Source organism: Patiria miniata, unplaced genomic scaffold (assembly GCF_015706575.1).
Source record: "Patiria miniata isolate m_02_andy unplaced genomic scaffold, ASM1570657v1 HiC_scaffold_21, whole genome shotgun sequence".
Lineage (NCBI taxonomy): Eukaryota > Metazoa > Echinodermata > Asteroidea > Valvatida > Asterinidae > Patiria > Patiria miniata.
The window spans coordinates 5755149-5774647 of record NW_024037060.1 but is presented as its reverse complement, the minus strand read 5'-3'; the positions used below and the strand labels follow the sequence as shown (position 1 = coordinate 5774647).

Below are 19499 nucleotides of genomic sequence, written 5' to 3'. Positions count from 1 at the left end.
GTACTATTTTGGGAAATGGTTACTGAATGCATTATTTTCTGCAATTTTAGGGCCAGTTTTGTGTCATCTCGAGGAGGCACATTTGTGCTCGAGGGGGGCACTTTTATGTCCACAAGAGGAGCACTTGGGTAAATATGGTGCCCCCTGCCCCCTGCCCCCCCCCCCCCCCGTTCCGCCGCCCCTGCGCCCAAGGCATCTCGACACAAGGCTTCTAGATGATGCCTCCATACCTATATTTTCGCCTCTTTTACACCTTCTGGCAATTCCACTTTCTTATTCGTTCACTTATTCGTGTATTCTCTGCTTATATTTCATTTTGGTATGGAGATAAATGTGAGTTTGAATTGAATTGAACTGAAAGGGAATGAACCCAGAAAGAAGCTGTCAATCGTGCTTTGTTCTGCTACTCACGGATCCTAGACACCAGGATAAACGACTGTTCTGGGCTCCAGTACAAAAAGCACTGAGCGGACTTGCCTTAATTGGTTAGACGCGTGATAACGGGCATTAATACCCGTTGGCGCGTAATCGCGAATTGTTCAGGTGTCCTATTGTGTTGGGTTTTTGCAAGACATCTAAAACGGAAATATTCATAAAACTGTAAGCAAAACAACTCCTTATTTAAGATTTAATTGTTCCAAAATTGTTTAAAAATAAATACGTCAGGGTATAAGGCCAAAAAAGTCTCCGGTTTCTGGTATGCATATGGAGCTTGCCCAAAAAGTGGTGCGGCGACGCGGCTTTTTTTTTTTACCTGATTTTTGGGCTTCAAATGTCGGCTGATGACTGCAAATGGTGCACGACTAAACTTAGTGCAAATATATAGGAGTCCAGCGAGGCCACATAAACCTTATTCTCGACCATAACCCAATCTAAAAACACGTTTATTGTGCAGCAGCAGGATTCCAGTCAAACCAGTGAGTTTGGCGGTTTTGAGACATCATCTTTCATTGAAAAAAAAACTTTTTCATTTTGCCGACGCGCATGGCTACGGCGACGCGCGCGCATACCAGATACCGGAGACTTTTTTCTTGTTGGCCTAACAGATGGTATTGTGCAGTTTTTGTCGTCCGATAGATGAAGTATTTACCCGGGAAATAAACGTCAAATTTCGAGGAGAACACCATTTACCAAAATTTCGTTTTTAATTAGGCTATATTGACAGACTTCGAGACCAGATCGGGCGCAGAGCCTTGCAAATCTGAAAGCCACCGCGCGCAGTGGTCTTTGTTGAAAAGTATTCATGGTTATTTGCCACCAGTACGGGCCATTATAACGCGTCTAACCAGGAGTTGGGCCGAGTCGTTAATCCTTGTGTGTGGGATCCGTCTGCTACTATACTCAAGAATAAGTGGCGATCTGCCAATCATAATTAATAGCCTTCGCTGTCTGTATATAGCATTGCCACCTGCTGCTCATTGTATGTAACAAGGTGCTTCATAGCTCCCGCAGACCGACCTTGCAGACATTCGCAATGCATTCTGTTTATATCAATGACTAACAAAGGCCAGTACAGCTCATGTATTTCCTCCTAATAATTCACACACATTTTGGTCACGTACACATATAATGATGCTCTAAAAAGGACACATTTCCGTAGTGATTATTATTTCCAAAACGCCGAAAAATTGAACTGCGGCATTAAAGTAAACCACAACGTTAGAAAAATTGTAAACCTCGGTCGGTACATGGTGGTGGTCAAAATATAAGTCAAGTGAACCGCGATGTTACAAAAGAAATCATGCTGTCTATACATGGAGGTAGACGGCAACTTGTCCTTTGTAGATCACCAGCCGGTCTCACCGGTCTCAACGTGAACACCACACCCGAATATCTTTAGACAGTGCTTTCTATGACCAACCCAAATTTCATTTGAATGTGAACACCACACCCGACTATCTTCAGACAGTGCTTTCTGTTACTAACACAAATATCATTCGAATGTGAACACCACACCTGAATATCTTCAGACAGTGCTTTCGTACTAACACAAATCTCATTTGATGAACACCGCATCCGAATATCTTCAGACAGTGCTTTCTGTTACTAACACAAATATCATTTGAATGTGAACGCCACACCCGAATATCTTCAGACAGTGCTTTCTGTTACTAACACAAATCTCATTTGATGAACACCGCATCCGAATATCTTCAGACAGTGCTTTCTGTTACTAACACAAATCTCATTTGAATGTGAACACCGCACCCGAATATCTTCAGACAGTGCTTTCTGTTACTAACACAAATCTCATTTGAATGTGAACACCACACCCGAATATCTTCAGACAGTGCTTTCTGTTACTAACACAAATCTCATTTGATGAACACCGCATCCGAATATCTTCAGACAGTGCTTTCTGTTACTAACACAAATCTCATTTGAATGTGAACACCGCACCCGAATATCTTCAGACAGTGCTTTCTGTTACTAACACAAATCTCATTTGAATGTGAACACCACACCCGAATATCTTCAGACAGTGCTTTCTGTAACTAACACAAATCTCATTTGAATGTGAACACCACACCCGAATATCTTCAGACAGTGCTTTCTGTTACTAACACAAATCTCATTTGATGAACACCGCATCCGAATATCTTCAGACAGTGCTTTCTGTTACTAACACAAATCTCATTTGAATGTGAACACCGCACCCGAATATCTTCAGACAGTGCTTTCTGTTACTAACACAAATCTCATTTGAATGTGAACACCACACCCGAATATCTTCAGACAGTGCTTTCTGTTACTAACACAAATCTCATTCGAATGTGAACACCACATCCGAATATCTTCAGACAGTGCTTTCTGTTACTAACACAAATATCATTTGAATGTGAACACCACACCCGAATACCTTCAGACAGAGCTTTCTATGACCAACCCAAATCTCATTGGAAATATATGCACAAAAAGCACCTTATTGATGATAACCAGGTTTGCTGTTTAAATTCAAATAAGATCTTTGGGCATCGTGTCAGACAGCCGCCAGACACCCGAGCCCCTGCTATGCATGACCAGTTTGCCCTCTCCAAATGCTCAAGAATATACATGCTCATGATTATCAAATTCACCTGCTATGAAAAAGACAAAATTACAGAGGCCAAGGAATCACTTTTTAATGTTATATTTATTATGTAAATGTTGGGTTTTTTACTCCTTGTTTCCGACAAATATCTTCACATTCCACATTTGCAGATGTCTGCACTAGAAAGCAGGAGGTCGTGGGTTCGAGTCCCACCCGAGTGATTTTTTCCAACTTTCACTCGCGAGGTAACACACTGAGTATACAGTGTTCAAAAAACGTCGGTGAAGGGCAAAACGTAATTTGATTTATATCACCCCGACGCAAAATGCCATCTTATAATAATGAATATTTATGATGTTCAACAGAGACACCGGTCACAGTTGGGTAGAGCGCATGTTAGTCGTGGCTCCAGAGGTTTTTTTAAGGGAATACAACATCACAACGACATTCAGCGTGGAACCAGACTAGGCAACAAGGCTACGAATAACGCGCAGTAAAACGAAGGAGTATTTGAACCTTGGCTACCACACTCTCATATGATTGTGAACGCCTCGCTGAACCAAGCACGGATCTGTACGCTAAAAGCAGTAACATTGACGATGCATTACGAGGACATTTTGCACAAAATCGGCCATTTTGGCAAATACCAAAAGTTTCTTGTAATTGTCGTTTCCATGACGCAACTTCCCGGGGCATGTCAGTTCCTAGCTCAGGTTTTTCTAGCGGCCGACACCGACCATTGGTGCCTGATCCCTGCCAGCCAGGCCGTCAACTGCAGCCTGCTCCAGCTGGACTCGGTGTCTGCCTGTCAGGAAGCGCAGAAGAACCAGAGTATCCCGTACGAGTTGGACTCCCAGGGAAGTCGAGTTTACTCCTCGTGTGAGCGGTACGTGTTCGAAGATGAGGAAGACGGCGACCAAACTACCAACTCGACGGATGTCATCGACTGTGATGCTGGCTGGGATTTCGACCGATTGCGCTACAAATCCACTATCAATGAAGAGGTATTGGTCACTTTAGTCCCACTCCCCCCCCCCCCCCCAAATTAAATCCAAATAAGGAACGGGTGCAATAATTAACACTTTGTACCCTATTTGTCCACACAAAACTGGCGTTTGCAAACTTTATCATCTGGAGCCCCCGCCCGCGGTGCTTTTTTATCGGCGATCGTGTATCTTCGCGCCCGGTTCCTATAAGGGAACAAAATCCACTTTTAAATTATTTGACCTACCAAACTAGTTGGCGACATTTAAGAACATGCAGGTATATCATAGATAAAGGGCAGGGTTTTGAAGATTTGAGGAAAATTTGGGGGTAAAATGACGATGAGAACGACAAAACGCAACGCAAAAATAAAGATTGCGATCAAAGTGCAGTGTACCGAGAACGCGCAAGGCGCGCTGAATCGCACGGCACAAACCGTGGATAGAATTCCATATACGTACGCCCCTAGTTTTTCCCTTCAATGACTCAATTACCAGCACAGAGGGATAGATTACATTTTCTAAAAAGTAAAATTTAGCAGGGAAAATATTGTAGCAGTTAGTTGGGAAACACTTAGCCCCATAAATGTGGCCAATGTACTGGACTACCTCCGTAAATAAAGGCCACACTTCCACCATGTACAAAAACATGTCGAACTTTGTCAAATTTAGATTTTCACATTTAGGCTTAGTTTGTAGTTTATTTTTGCTTAAGAAGCATACTCACCCTCTTTATAGGCTAATCAGAAAGTGCTGCCTTTTTCAGATGTCTATTTTTTTGTCAGTGAAATTTCCAGATTCGTTTACACACGTTTGCGTATCAAAATTTCAACATGAAATTTCACGAAAATTGAACATCTGACAAAGGCAGCACTTTCTGATTAGCCTATAAAGAGGGTGAGTATGCTTCTAAAGCAAAAATAAAGTACAAACTAAGCCTAAATGTGAAAATCAGAATTTGACAAAGTTCGACATGTTTTTGTACATGGTGGAAGTGTGGCCTTTATTTACGGAGGTAGTTCAGTGAATTGGCCACATTTATGGGGCTAGGAAACACTTTCTTTCCCCCGTGCCAACAAGGTCCAGTCCCATCCCTGCTTGAAATGGTGAAACCTTTTCTTTTTCGGTATTATGGAGGTTTTTTCGGGGAGGGGAAGTAATTTCATTGTTGTGCTTTTCCCTTCACTGACTTTCAATGACGACGGTTGAATAAGGGCTATATATAACCATGGAGGAATAAAAACCACACGTCGGCCAAACTCGTTTGTGGCGCCATAATGATTAGTGATATGATATAGCAACACTTAGTGGCATTTATGCATGACTGATCATTCTATCACATGGTGAGCTAGCTGTTCCTGGCGTATATAATAATACACAATACAGGGAAAGCCCATAATCCCATTCAGTACGTGGTTATATCATAGAGAAAGGATATGGATTTTGTTTGAGGGAAATTGTAAACCTAACGAGACTGATAAAAATCCCATTGTACTCTGTATTGATTGCTCACCGCTCAAACTGCACAACTAAACTTCAACAAACATACATCGCTCATTATTCACTCTAATGTCCTCTTGTACATGTAACCCGGAAAATAGCACATTATGGGGGAACTCGCAAAAACTAAAAATTCAATGGGGATTAACTAACGAAGATAAACTAGACCCGCTGCATGCACTGTTATTTCGGTTGTGTAAAAATCAAACGGTTGTGTACTATATGAACCTAGCAACCCGTTGTGTAAACTGTTGTTTTACGCAACTTGTGTAACATATTAATATTACACAACTTGTTCATTTTTTTTACACAACTGGTTGCTATGGAACGCCAAAGAGGCATTTAATGTGATCATCGAATCGGTGATGCACTTTTGCAATCGGTGATGCATATTCACGATCGGTGACAGACTTTGCAATCGGTGATAGACTAAATTTGCAATCGTGGACGGTTCACCGGTCGATGATCACCGGTCGCAAAAGTCCATCACCGATTGCAAAGTTGATCGCCGATCACGAAAGTCCATCACCGATTGCCAAGTTGATCACCGGTCGTGCAAGTCCATTACCGATTGAATAAGTCCTTCACTGATCGCGAAGTCCCTCACCGATCACGAAAGTCCATCACCGCTCGTGAATATGCATCACCAGTAAAAGTTGATCACCGGTCGCAGAAGTCCATCACCGATCGTGAATATGCATCACCGATTGCAAAAGTGCATCACCGATTCGACGATCACATTTAATGCCTTTTTGGCGTTCCATACTTGTGTAACATATTACACAACTTGTTCAATTTTTTTACACAATCTCGACATGTCTGTAGACTATAAATAAGGAGGTCATGGACATGAAACATATGTTGTATACATAGTCTGAGGTCAAGTCGTGGACTTGCTACCCGCAAGTGCATGAGTGACCTTGTTTTGTGCACGTGTATATGGGCAGCCCAGGTTGTCAGGCTCAGATATGCCTGACGCGGGGTCACACACTAAAGGTGACTGCATATATCCGTAGAGGGTGTCTCTGGCTAGGATTAGATGGAAGATCACCAGAATTGGTTTGCAATTTTTTTTTATTAAGGTAATTAACCTAATTGGGTCCCCCCAAAAACCTGAAAGCTTAAACCAACACAGTGTGAATTAATGGATCTTAGAATACACTTTGACGAAAATCTATAAACAACGAAAGAGAAGTAAAGAACATAATAAGAAACAGTAAACAAGGAAAAAACGAAGTCAAGCTATATACTAGGGCTAAGTAATTTAAGCAATGAAATAATATGTGGAAAACCACTCCTCTTGGCTTTATGATGTACATAGTAAAAAAAAGCTAGAAAAAAATCCTGGCGACGCCCATGCATGGCCAGGGGGGGGGGGGGGGGCGAAATAACAAGACTTATTTTAGTCCATACACTTCTCTTTTTTCGCCATAACTGATTGCAATAGTACCTCACCAGTTTTCATACCAAAATACAGAAGTTTCAACAGTACGTACAATGTAGCCACGATCGAACCATTCCTTCGTTAGCTGAGAGCAACATTTTATTATGCCCTGCAAAAACAAGAAAGCCATTAATAAAAGCATTCTTTTCTTTTTTAGATAATAAGCATATGTTACATGAACTCCAAGGACGAGGCTCCGTCAAACTCCAAATTGAAGTCTACCGACACTGTTTCTGTTTTTGAGTAGTCAATATGTGAACCCCCAAAAAAGTAGATCTCGTCTCCAATATTAGGCAGCTTTTTTTCTGCTTTGACTGAATGGCTGGCTTTTGTTGGAAATGAGAGGGGTGAAATTATTGTCCATTTGTCTTTGATGAAAACTGGTTCTTCCTCGTTTCTACTCGTGAATATTAATTTGTGATGACAAATTTCAGTCAAAGTATAGAAAGCAGAAAAAACTGCCTAATATTCGAGTCGGACATTTTTTTTGGTTCGCATTATGACTACTCGAAAACAGACACAGTGTCGGTAGACTTCAATTTGGAGTTCGACGGAGCCTCAGTCCTTGAGTTTATGTTCATGTAACATATGCTTATCATCTAAAAAAACATGTTTTTAATATATGGCTTTCTTGTTTTGCAGGGCATAATAAAATGTTGCTCTGAGCTAATGAAGGAATGGTTCGAGGCCACATTGTACGAACTGTTGAAACTTCTGCATTTAGGTATGAAAACTGGTGAGGTTCTATTGCAATCAGTTATGGCGAAAAAAAGTGTATGGACTAAAATAAGTCTTGTTATTTCGCCCTCCCCCCCCCCCCCTCCCTCCCTGGCCATGCATGGGCGTCGCCAGGATTTTTGTTGTAGCAGGGGGCAAAGCAATTTGTTCCCCTAAAATCCTTTTATTTAATGATCGTTAACTTGGTTATCGTTAAGATCGGAGTAAACCTAAAGTTTACACAACCTAGATATACCTCACGGTATACCAAACGTTAAACATTTTGGACATTTTATGTCACCGTAGCGCCAGATTATGTTGGTAAAAATCGCGCACATGCGAAGACTAGTGGATGTCTCACACTGCGCATGTGCAGTAAGTAAGCCCATATAGGTAGCAGACCAGTAAATAAACTTCCATAGACCCCAATGGTAAATGCTCCCACTTCAAAATTCGGGAAAAATACCCACAACTCTCCAAGGTATTCGAGACACACATCAAATTAAAGCTTATTTCATCATCTTTCATTTTCTTTTCAATTTTCGGGGGGTCAACTGATGACTTTTAGGAGAAATTTCCATCTGAAGATGATCACCCCTGAAAATAGTCCTGAAGCCCATCGCCATTTTGAAAAACGATGCCTACACTCCATTGCAAAATAGAGCGCTTTTAGGGTCCAAATTACATCCAAATTACACAGAACTGCAAGCTCCCAGTCCTGTGCACGGCTTCCACCCATATTTTTTACAATCCCTCAAGTTCATGGCCCACAGCATGCTCAAATACCGAAGATTTTGAGGGCATGCAAATCGTGATTTGGCCGGCGCAGGCAATTTCGGACCGATTTACTGGTCTGCACCCTGATAGGACTCGGTGGCGGATTTACCGGGGATGGAGGTCTGGTACCCCCCCCCCCCCAAAAAAAGAAATAGTATAATGCAGAAAAAAGTAGATCATGACTGTCCCCCTCCCCACCCGAACCCCATCCGAGCCACACCTGAATGCCAATGGGTCGGGTTAACCTGTTTTGCTTGAGGATATTATGACAAAATAGCATGTGAACGCTCAGAAACTTTCTTTTGAAAAATATAATAAAAGAGTCCAAACAAACATATCGGTTATTCTGAGCCATCCATGAAACTTGTAATTACAGAATGGTAAAAAAATGTCATGGCAATTTTATTATGTATCTTTGCTTCTACAGTTTCGTCTTGTGTGCGAGAGAGAAGATTTTGTGGGTCTCGCCCAGTCAGTCTGGTTTGCTGGTGTACTGACGGGCTCCTTAGTCTGGGGTTCGGTGGGTGATTGGTAAGTGCCGAGCTTTTCAAGATGTTGTTGTTTTCGAAACATTTTTTTCTTATAAAGCCCTTTTGACAGAGTCTACGTTTCCTGTGAAAGGAGTACATGACTGTGCCTGTTAGGAATTTCTTTAAGTTTATTTTTTGGTTATTCGATTTTTTGGTTATTCGGTTTGGGTATTCGATCACAGTGAGTTTTTCCCCAAATTAATTCGATCTCTTTGGACAATGCAACAATACGCGGACTCAATATCCAGGAAGGGAATGCCTAACCTTTTCATGTTTCATCCAGTGAAATATCTGTAGATAATCTACCTTGCTTACCCTCTTTGGGGTATTTCTCCTCCTTTGCTGTCCTCCCATTTTAATTTACCCCTTATCAAACTCTTAGTTCCTTCATCATCAATCATCAGTCATCAGTCATCAGTCCTCAGTCCATCAATCCATCAATCCATTAACCAACAATCCATCAATCCATCAATCCATCGATTCATAGTCCTCAATCCATCAATCCATCAATCCATCAATCCATTAATCCAATTATCCATCAATCCATCAATCTATCAATCCATCAATCCATCAATCCATCAATCCATCAATCCATCAATCCATTAATCCAACTATCCATCTATCAATCCATCGATCCATCAATCCATCATCCATCGATCCATCAATCCATCAATCCATCAATCCATCAGTCCTCAATCCATCAATCCATCAACCCATCAACCATCCATCCGACATCATGCATCATCATGATGCCGAAAGCCTTTTGGCCCGTAGGCTCCCGCTTCAATACGGAATGGCGGTGCCAAGAGTTGTTGGATTCTCCGCGATCCGCAGTCCCTTGGCCTTTAGTTCACGAGAGACCCTCCACCTCATCAAGTTGTCCACCCATCGAGCATGAGGTCGACCGCTTCCTCTCCTTGCATGCGCCGGAAGCCCCCCCCCCCCCCCCATCACCGCCGCCGAGAGACCGCTACATCTCTCTCACACGTAACCGCACGAGCTTGCCTTGCGCTCAAATACTGTCAGATCATAGAGAAAGGACACGAACAGCGGCCTCCAATGCGTCTTTCCAGTTCCTCATTATTTTGTCACCACGTCTTGCCAAGAGAGGCCGAGAAGGCATCGCGATATGTTCACTATCAAGCGCATCTGTGCGTTTGGTTTCAGCTGCCTTACGGTGAAGGCGGCTTTTAATTCTCCCTGCCTAATCACCTCCCATTAAACCCCCCCCCCCTTATCTAACACTTCATGCACTGCCATCTCCTCTGTTCCTCCTCAAGCATCACCCCCTCCCTTCTCAACCCCCGCCACACTCCTTGTCCTCCCTTTTTAATTCCTCTAGGTGTTTTTCCTCCTAACCATGCATGTTTTTATGTCCATATACCTGGTTCTTTCTGACGTTCTGTACCACTGTAAATTTCCTTTGTGAAAAATTATGTAAGGTACGAACTGTTTTTGTACCTTTTGTTTACCGATTTTGTTGAAGGCCTACTTGAGTTTTACGACGTTTACATACTCGGTACTAGGGAGTGAGTCCTTCAATAATAATTCAAAGTCCTGTTTTCTCGATTTCCAGGCTCGGAAGAAGGAAAACTTTCATCCTAAGCCTCATCTTCGTCTCCATCTCATCCATTGCGACGACTTTTGCTCCCAACTTCTTGGCTTATATGGCATTGCGTTTCGTCACGGCCGCTTGTGCATATGGAATTATGCTCATTATTTCCATCTTACGTAATCATAAACATGATCATATTTTATTATCATTAATGCCAGAAAGGGGGGGGGCGGGAGGGGCTCAAGCAGCCAGAGTGTACTGAAGAACCTCTGAGCAATCAAGCATGATCATAAGAATCATTGTCTGATAAGTGATTGATTCGTGACGTATGTTGTGCATGCATACTATTAAATTACATACAGACTTCGTGGGCGGAGTCGGTGGGCAATGCTTTTGTGTCGCTTGGATATGCATGAGTGAAACTTTTGTGTATCCATTTTTGGCAAATTAAAATGACAAAGATCAGCCTCCGAGATATCCGCAACGCATATAGGGTCTATATTCCACGTTGTTATAGTTGCCAGCTCTCTGTGCTCTTCAACAAGCCGTGGGTGAATGCAACGCTCTGAGAGAACAAGCTTGAAAGGATCTCGGAAGCATGCGGCCTAACTGTAGACCTGCTGTAGCCTATAAGTCAATGTACATGATGTAAAAGTCTGTTCTTATCATGACAACCACTCACGTGGTCGTGACTGTCAATTGACAAGGATTCCCATTATTTTGTTGAACGTCAGTTGGTGCATGGAGCGGCTGCCGCAGCGGCAGCGTTTGTGGAACACCCAATTTGGGTGCAGTACAGTGCTAGCCCCAATGCGAGTAACCTCGTGACCCAATTGTCCACGACTGCAGTAGCTGGTCAGTGGAGACCTGAAGCATGCACGTGTTGTTGCGAGGGCCTAGGGGACAACGTGATTGATTGCCAAAAACGCATGTGCTCAAGTTTGTTACTAACGAACGGAGAGATGCGATCATTTCTTGAGCTTCTTTCCGCAGCTAAAAAGGTTCTTTGGTTTGCTTCTCGGCAACTCTAATGTACAAACAAACCGCCAGAACTTTTATCAGACTTCAAGTAATTCGAAATCGGGGAGTGATTATTGTGTTTTCTTAAATTGTAGGATGAGATTTATCTCACTAGTTAAGTATGTTTCCGCTCCTCCATTAGCTACCGAGATCGTCGGCCCAAAGGACCGTGTAAAAGTCGGCACAGTGTCTGCAATATTCTTTGCTCTTGGCTATCTGCTCCTGTCCTTTTGTGCCTACTTTATACGGGATTGGCGTCACCTGCAGCTGGTCATTTCGCTCCCTTATCTCCTCTGTTTTCTGATGCTTATGTGAGTATTGGACTCTGGCATGGTTGATCCTTTTATTTCTCATACCAGATTCTCTTGTTGTATTTCTCGCCAGAGAATTAATTAAGGATTCGTAACTAAAAAGGAGACATTTCGTGCTGGAACTTTAACCTGCTAACATTAAAAAGTCAAGAAATTATAATTATCAAATGACACATTCAAACGTAAGTTAGAAGTTCTGTTAGAACACATAACAGTTTTTTAAGGGAATAAATGTGTGCTTGGGAGGTTTTAAACACTCTGTTTAAGACCGGTGGGAGTGCTGATAATTACCCTCGCATTGGGCTCGGGTAATTATCAGCATCCAGACTCCAACCGGTCCAAACCATAGTGTTTAATACCGACCAAGTACAAATATTCCCATTCATAAATATCTTTTCGGCAGTGTTGTAGGACTCGAGTCCAGGACTCGAGTCGGACTCGAGTCACATTTTTCGTGACTCGGACTTGACTCGAGTCACATTGGAAAATGACTCGGACTCAGACTCGGACTCGACCATGATGACTTGGACTCGAGCTTGGTGACTCGTGACTCGAGTCACGTATTGTCATCAAGGAGAAACCTTTTTTTTTTTTTACTCCATATACAAAATACGGCGCCGCTGAAAATCGTTTTTGTGAATTAACGTTCAACAAATAAAATGGTAAAAGGCACTGGATTTCATAAGAGTCCGAATTTTATATGACACTGAAAAGTATTTAAGACCAGCCAGCCTTTATCGTCCGTTTAAGGCCGGCCACGTGACGGGCTCTCCACCAATAAGAATGGGTAAACTGTCTTAGGTATTTATGAATAGTTTTATTTTACCGTTATTGAAATTAAAAATGGACAGGTATAAAAGATCGACGCAAGGAGTATCTGACCAAGTTCAACTCGTTGAAGTTCATTTCATTTTATAGGTCTAGCATTAAGACTTTGTGTATTTTTAGAATTCTGCCCGAGTCTCCGCGATGGCTGATATCCAAGGGTCGCTTCAAGGAAGCCAAGAAAATCATCACAAAGATCGCCAAGGTGAACGGCACCAAGGTCCCGGACAATCTCCTTGGGACACTTGAGAGTCTACGGGAGGAGGTGACTGGAATAGTTATCATTAAGGAAAAATGTGAATTATTTTGTAAAAATTTCATTAAATATAATCAAAATTACGTTGTTCATTATTAACTCCCACTTTTACAGAGATCAATTTATTCTATTCCACACAAAAAAATGCAAGTTCAAACTTTGTTTAAAAATAAAGCTGCATTTTACACAAGTCAACTCATTCTTTACCATTAATTTACCCGTTTACAACTTCAAACTTTCAAAATATGTTTTGAAATAACACTATAATTGATTGAATAAGAATTTATGTTTTACTCGCAGGATGAGAAGTCGAGTCCGGTACGTCGGACTACGATACTTGATCTTTTTAGGACTCCAAACATCCGTAAGAAGACTCTCATTATGTTTTACGCCTGGTGAGTAAAAAAAAATAAAAGTGAAGTTGAGTATGCTAGTGGATTTAACATCGATAATCGATGTCACGTTGGTTGTGGTCGTCTGTAGACGATCGTACTGAAAGAATCCGTTTGTGGTAGGTTTCGGATAATAGACCATTATCATGTTGCGGCCATCTTTAGTTTGTTCCCATTCGAATATGCGTAGCCAAATCAAGGCTGGAAGAAAATAATTATAGTCTGGTTCATTAATTGTGTGCACAAAAACATGACCATTCAGAACTGTTATTGGATATAGGGAACATGACTGCAATGGTGGCAGCAAAGGTGTATTATATCTGAGCTACAATGTATTTCAGAAACAGTCCCAAGGAAATTATAAATATTATAGATCATAACGAGACTTGAAAAGTTATACGCAAGACATACGGAGTCAGGCTGACGTCACAGAACTTTTTTCGAGGGGGGGGGGCGGTTCTTGGAAACTCGCTTGCCAAATATGACACTTTTTAATTGCCACGTGATCTTCAGCGGATGAGTTGTGAAAAGGATACTGCTATACCCTTTTCCTACAGGTTTGTGGCAAGTATGGTTTACTATGGGCTATCTCTCAGCACCTCATCTCTAGGGATAGACGACTACGTGGCTGCCTTCGTATCGGGAGCATTGGAGATTCCTAGCTATCTGATGTGCTGGTTCGTCATGGAGAAATACGGAAGGCGATTCACCATGTTCGCATTCTTTATGTTCGGAGGCCTGTTTTGCCTCGCAACCATCTTTGTTCGTAAGTTTGTTTGTGTGTTTTTGTTTGTCTACCTGACAAAATATTGGTCCAAAAGTGTACCGACAACGTCGTCCGTCCATTGGACGAACTTGTGCGATTATCTTCATCAGCTGCTCTACAGGAATTGTTGACTGTGGGTTCGGGCCAATACGCCCCAAAACAAAATGGGTGTTACTTTTTGCTCAACGTCTTTTTCAACGCTGGTCAAAATATCAACTACACCCGCACTTCCCAAATTTGATTAATAAGAAAAATTATACTCGAATAACTTCACATGCACAAGAACTAGCATTCACACCTTTTACAATGTAACTAATTATCGACCCAAAATGGTAGAGTTTGAGTTTATTCACTTTGGCCGTCTTCCTTTTACAAATGGTCGAGCAAATCTTCAAATTTTCGGTTTGCCCCTCCATAGGGAGTCGGGTTGGTTACTTTCCTCCCCTCCTACCGCTGTGGCCCGGGTTTGATTCCTGCCCGGACCACATTATGGATTGGGTTTTCAGTCCCTACCTGATTCCGTGGGTTTTATCCATCATATTTTTCTGGGGTTTTCCTCTGACCTTAAAAAAACTGTAACTTCTTTTCATTGTCTCCTCTCTACAGGTTTCTAATTCTTCCGAGCTACAGAGCCTAGGGCACTTATGAGGAATGAATCCGTAGTTTCATTACCACCAGAAAGAACTAAAATTGATAAATAAAACAATTGGCATTCATATCAAGTACTGGCTCTGCAGGTGCTTTTGCCCCGTCACTAACCTAACAAAAATGTATAGTTGTAACTGGAAGCCACTTGTTTTACCACTGGTAATAGAGCTCTGATGATTGTTTTCAGCTCTCGGGGCGGGCAGGGTGGCGGTAGCCATGACGGGCAAGTTCGCCATCACTGCTGCATTCAACCACATCTACATCTATACGTGTGAAATCCACCCAACCGTCGTAAGGTATAAAATGTTGTTGTAAACATATTAGAGAACTGTTTTCTTAATATTGGGTTTTGCCCTTCACCAACGTAATATTAATAAGCACTGTGTGATCAGTGGTGTACGAGAGCTTGCGAGAAAAAGATCAATACCTTGCTAGGGTGGGAATCGAACCCACGACTACTTCCTGCTTTCTAGTGCAGACGTCTTAACCACTCGACCACCGAGCATGTCATTAGACAACAACTTTTCACTTGGTGGCAGCAGTTATATACATTGCTCCTCTTTCATTTTATGCATCTAAACCGAGCTGAACGCCATGCAATGTTTTTCGTATTATATTATTAATAGGAAAACACCATCGGTTGTCATCAATGATTTGTTCTCCCTTTTGGAGTTCGAGGACATTACAATCAGTACAATGTTCTACATTTTATAAAAAAAGACAGAAAAAGGCTTGATTTTCAATTCACAAAAGATGTATTGTTCCAAACTAACTTACTTGTCAATATATTAAGACGGTCATAGGTAATTTAGAAAAAAAAAATGCAATTATGACATCTCGTAATTGGCAGGAGTATTGGCCTGGGAGCATCTTCCATGGCAGCCCGCGTGAGTGGGGTTCTGTGCCCCATCATCTTGATCCTAGGCAAGTACTGGCAACCACTGCCTCTCTGTGTCTTCGGAGGCAGCTCCGTGCTGGCCGGGATGCTGTCTCTGATGCTGCCGGAGACCTTGGGTCGTGACATGCCGGACACTCTTCAGGACGGAGAGAAAGTTGCCAGTGAGTGCTAGGCCAGTTTTTTGGGGGTTTTGTGTAAGCGAATGAGGGCGCTATTCCTTCCGTGATTTAAGCGTATCAAGGGAGGGTCCTTCGACTGACCAATGCTAATGTACTTTATGGAAAATATCCCAAGAGAAATACACTCTACGGCCCGTAAGGTCATTCTGGATTGCAGATCATAATGAAGTGCTTCGGGTCTTTCGACTGACCAATGCTGATTATTTATATAATGGATCTCGCACATTAAACTCCCTGGTAACGTCCTTCAATATCGCAAATCTTGATTACTCGGGCCTTTTGTCTTTGTACGCCTCGTCCGACACACATGTCCTAAAATTTGCTTCAATACGCGTGATATGTCTACTGTTGGCACCCAAAATAATATGTGGCATGGTAAACGTAACAGGGCCGCCATTCGCCAGCGGCGGAACTAGAAATTGGGCGGGGGTTCCATTTGCCGAAAAATACGGTCTTTTGAGTTGTTAAATGCCAGGTTTTCCAAAACCAATGATTTATGCAAGCTTTTCAAAGCAGCTTTGATTTTATGGTCATACCAACTGGTTTGTTTCCTCTTTCGTAGTGGGTTGGAGCCCGGGATGCTGTAAGACGGATTCCTTTGACAGCAGTGACTCGTCTAAACTTCCTGCAGACTTCCTTCTACTGTCTTCAACTGATAAATCTACAACTGAACCAGCGGTAGTCTGAAGTCTGAATCCAAGTTACAAATTCAATTTTCTGTCTAAAGGCTCATTTTCTGTGATTACGGCCATTTTCTTCCTTAAGTTGTTGGTGATAGGTTATTGGTATGTTTAATTTCGTCAGTATTCGGATATGGAGAATGAAGTCTTTGTTAATGTGGACACTTTTTTGGGGGTGCTACAAAATGTTATGGGTAATTCTACATTAAAAACGTCATGTCAAACTCTGTCGTTGGTAATTGGCTTTTCATTTGGTGTACTGCAAATCTGAAGAAAGGGGATTTAATTCTCCAAAGAACATTGCAAGTTTTCATTTTCTTTTCTTATTTCTTATTTTGATGCTGTAATCGAACGCTTATTAAGTTTTTTTTACGACTTCAAGTTTCAATTAGTTGGTTGAGGGGTGTTTTGGGATAATTAAGGGCTTATTTTAGATAAATTATTTGGTTTAAGAGAGAATGAATTTTTTTCTTCAAAGCATGGCATTTTGGAGATTTAATCATCTTTGCTGTGGGATATTACGGTTGAAACTTGCTCTAGCCGTTCTCTTCCGACAAATTTTCCTTTCCTTTTTTTTTATTGAGACAGAACAAGTTACTGGTTGGTTTTTTTTTTTTTTTTTTTTTTTTTTACTTTTTAACCCTCTAAAAAATACACTTTACGACGAGTTGTTTTGCGCCCATAACGCACAAAAAGATATACTCCTTCATTAATATCGGACCGCAAATAATTCGGAATTTGTAAAGTAAAAATGGCATAAGTAAACATGCATGGCGGATATTTTTTATTTGATGTTTCATTCAAAAGTGCACAACTGTTGTATTGCTATAAAAATAGCAATTTATAAACAAAATCTGTACACAGATAATTTTAAATGCAGTATAGGAAGAAGATAAGCAAAGACTGTGAAAATAAGTGAAATTATTATTTCGTGTTACTAAGAACATTCTGTTCACATTTTGAATCAAAATCCTTGTCTACATGATGAAAAGTGACAATAAAAGTTCACATCAGTAATAAAAATAGGCCTACGGCCTTTGCATTTTTTGTTAACATCCTTCTTGATTTAATTAAACAAAAAATAACACATGCCATCCCTTCAAGGCTATACGAATGTAAACATTATATAAAGGTACAAGTTTCCACATCATCAGCGTGGGAATTTTTACGGTTGGTAGTGGCTGTCAGTATAATAATCTGCACATCACCCTCGGAGTGGCAAGGCGTGTTATAGAGTAATATATCAACATTAAAGTGATTGTTCCATCATGTTGACAGATTATTGATGACTGTGTAATGTGTATGTTTCTCCTCGCAGCACTCAACGTCGCAACTACCACTTTGAATGGAGGTACACCTACATGTAGTGCGGCAACACGAAGACTTGTTTCACATACCTAGTGTGGACTTTCCTTTCTTTTCGTGTAGTTAAGGAACACCAGTGGAAAAACTCATTTTTCTCAAACTGTGAAAACTCTTACAACCCAATTTTTTTTCAATGATTCCCTTTAGTGTTTCTCTTCATTCTGCTACAGATAAACCTAACCCAAAAATGCCTCTAAACCTGTTTTCCAGAAATGGGGAAACACTGTGTGGACGTGGGCAAGTCCACACTTCGTCGCTGCTACCTACATTATGTGGACGTCTTTTGTTCGGAAGTCCACACTGCGTATGTAAGACAAGCTCACATTTACCGACAGACCATCCGTGCTAAACGGTGGAAAGTCTGTGTGTGTGTGTGGGGGGGGGGGGGGGGGGGTGACACAGGGTGCGCTGTTCTAAGCATACGATCATGGGCACTATTGGACGACACTAGAAGTGCCTGAAAGTACATGTAAAAAGTCACGTGGCGAGCTTCCGGCCCCTCGCGCGGCCCAGGCCGCTTATGGGGATTTTACACTAGGGTTGCACTTTCTCTTGCTATACCGTACTTTTTGACAAAATAATTTCTCTAACCCTGATCATCCCAAGAAACGTTCATGTTAGAATTTTATCTTGGTATTCCTCGATAAAAAGGTGATGAGAAATCGATTTTGTCGACCCCCCCCCCCCAAAAAAAAGACTAAAGGAAGGATGGCACCCCCCCCCCCTCGGTGAAACCCGTGTCTCTCCTTCATGATATGCCATAAAAAAATAAAAAAATTGCAATAAAATCTTAAACTTCTCAAACCCCGCCGCGCGGCCAAAGTCATTCAAAGACATTTAACAGATACCGACAGAGGGCGCTGTTTCACTTTGGCAAAAGCTAACCGAGTCGAGTCGCGCGCTTGCCAAGTTCACGTTGTTTTCTTCACTAACCAATATTTTGTTTCAGCTCAGGCAGCCCAAAATGTCTTTGCAACCTCAGCAACAGACCTTCCTCCGCAATTTCATCAAGTTTACGTCATACACAGAAGGACGGGACAAGCTATACAGGTTAGTTTTTTTCAATACCAAAATGAATACAAACATGACAAAGATGTAGGCCTAGGCCTAGTCCGAACATTTGGGACTCTCAGTCTCAATACTGTGTTTATACTTTAGCTCCATGGTATGAGAGTCCCAAAACTTAAAGGGAATATACATCATTTGCTTTTGCTGTAATTTTCAGAAATGGATGGAATTGGGGGGTTGGAAATATATAGCAAATATAGTTACACTGACTTTTTTGAGGTTTTGGGTTCGAAAATGCTATAAAAACCAAGAAAAACGATCATTTTCCTGTAGTCTGGTTCCCTGACTCCATATAAGAAGAAACAGATCAGTTTACATACATTGGGGAATTGTAAGGTCAGGGAACCAGTCTAGCTGGCTCGTACCCGTTCATAGGTTTGTAATCGATTGCAAACAAGTGCGATGGTCAATTGGGGCCAGTATTTGAAAAAAAAAGACAGTTGTTTCCAACGCTGATCGGCCGATCAGCGTTGGAAATTGATACAAAAATACCACTTTTCTTGAAAATGACAGTATACCAGGTGCCATGATTTTACAGGATGCTTTACACTGTC

General features: G+C 41.6%; 1 protein-coding gene across 1 annotated transcript; it reads left to right on the top strand.

Annotated features, from left to right (window-relative positions):
- Positions 1-3364: 3364 nt before the first annotated feature.
- LOC119729754 (organic cation transporter protein-like) lies at positions 3365-17546 on the top strand. The gene is made up of 10 exons (XM_038202481.1): positions 3365-4035; positions 8880-8983; positions 10559-10713; positions 11700-11868; positions 12817-12958; positions 13250-13344; positions 13899-14107; positions 14943-15051; positions 15606-15814; positions 16395-17546. The coding sequence occupies exons 1-10, from the start codon at positions 3568-3570 to the stop codon at positions 16517-16519; spliced, it is 1785 nt and encodes a 594-aa protein (XP_038058409.1). The 5' UTR covers positions 3365-3567; the 3' UTR covers positions 16520-17546.
- Positions 17547-19499: the final 1953 nt, after the last annotated feature.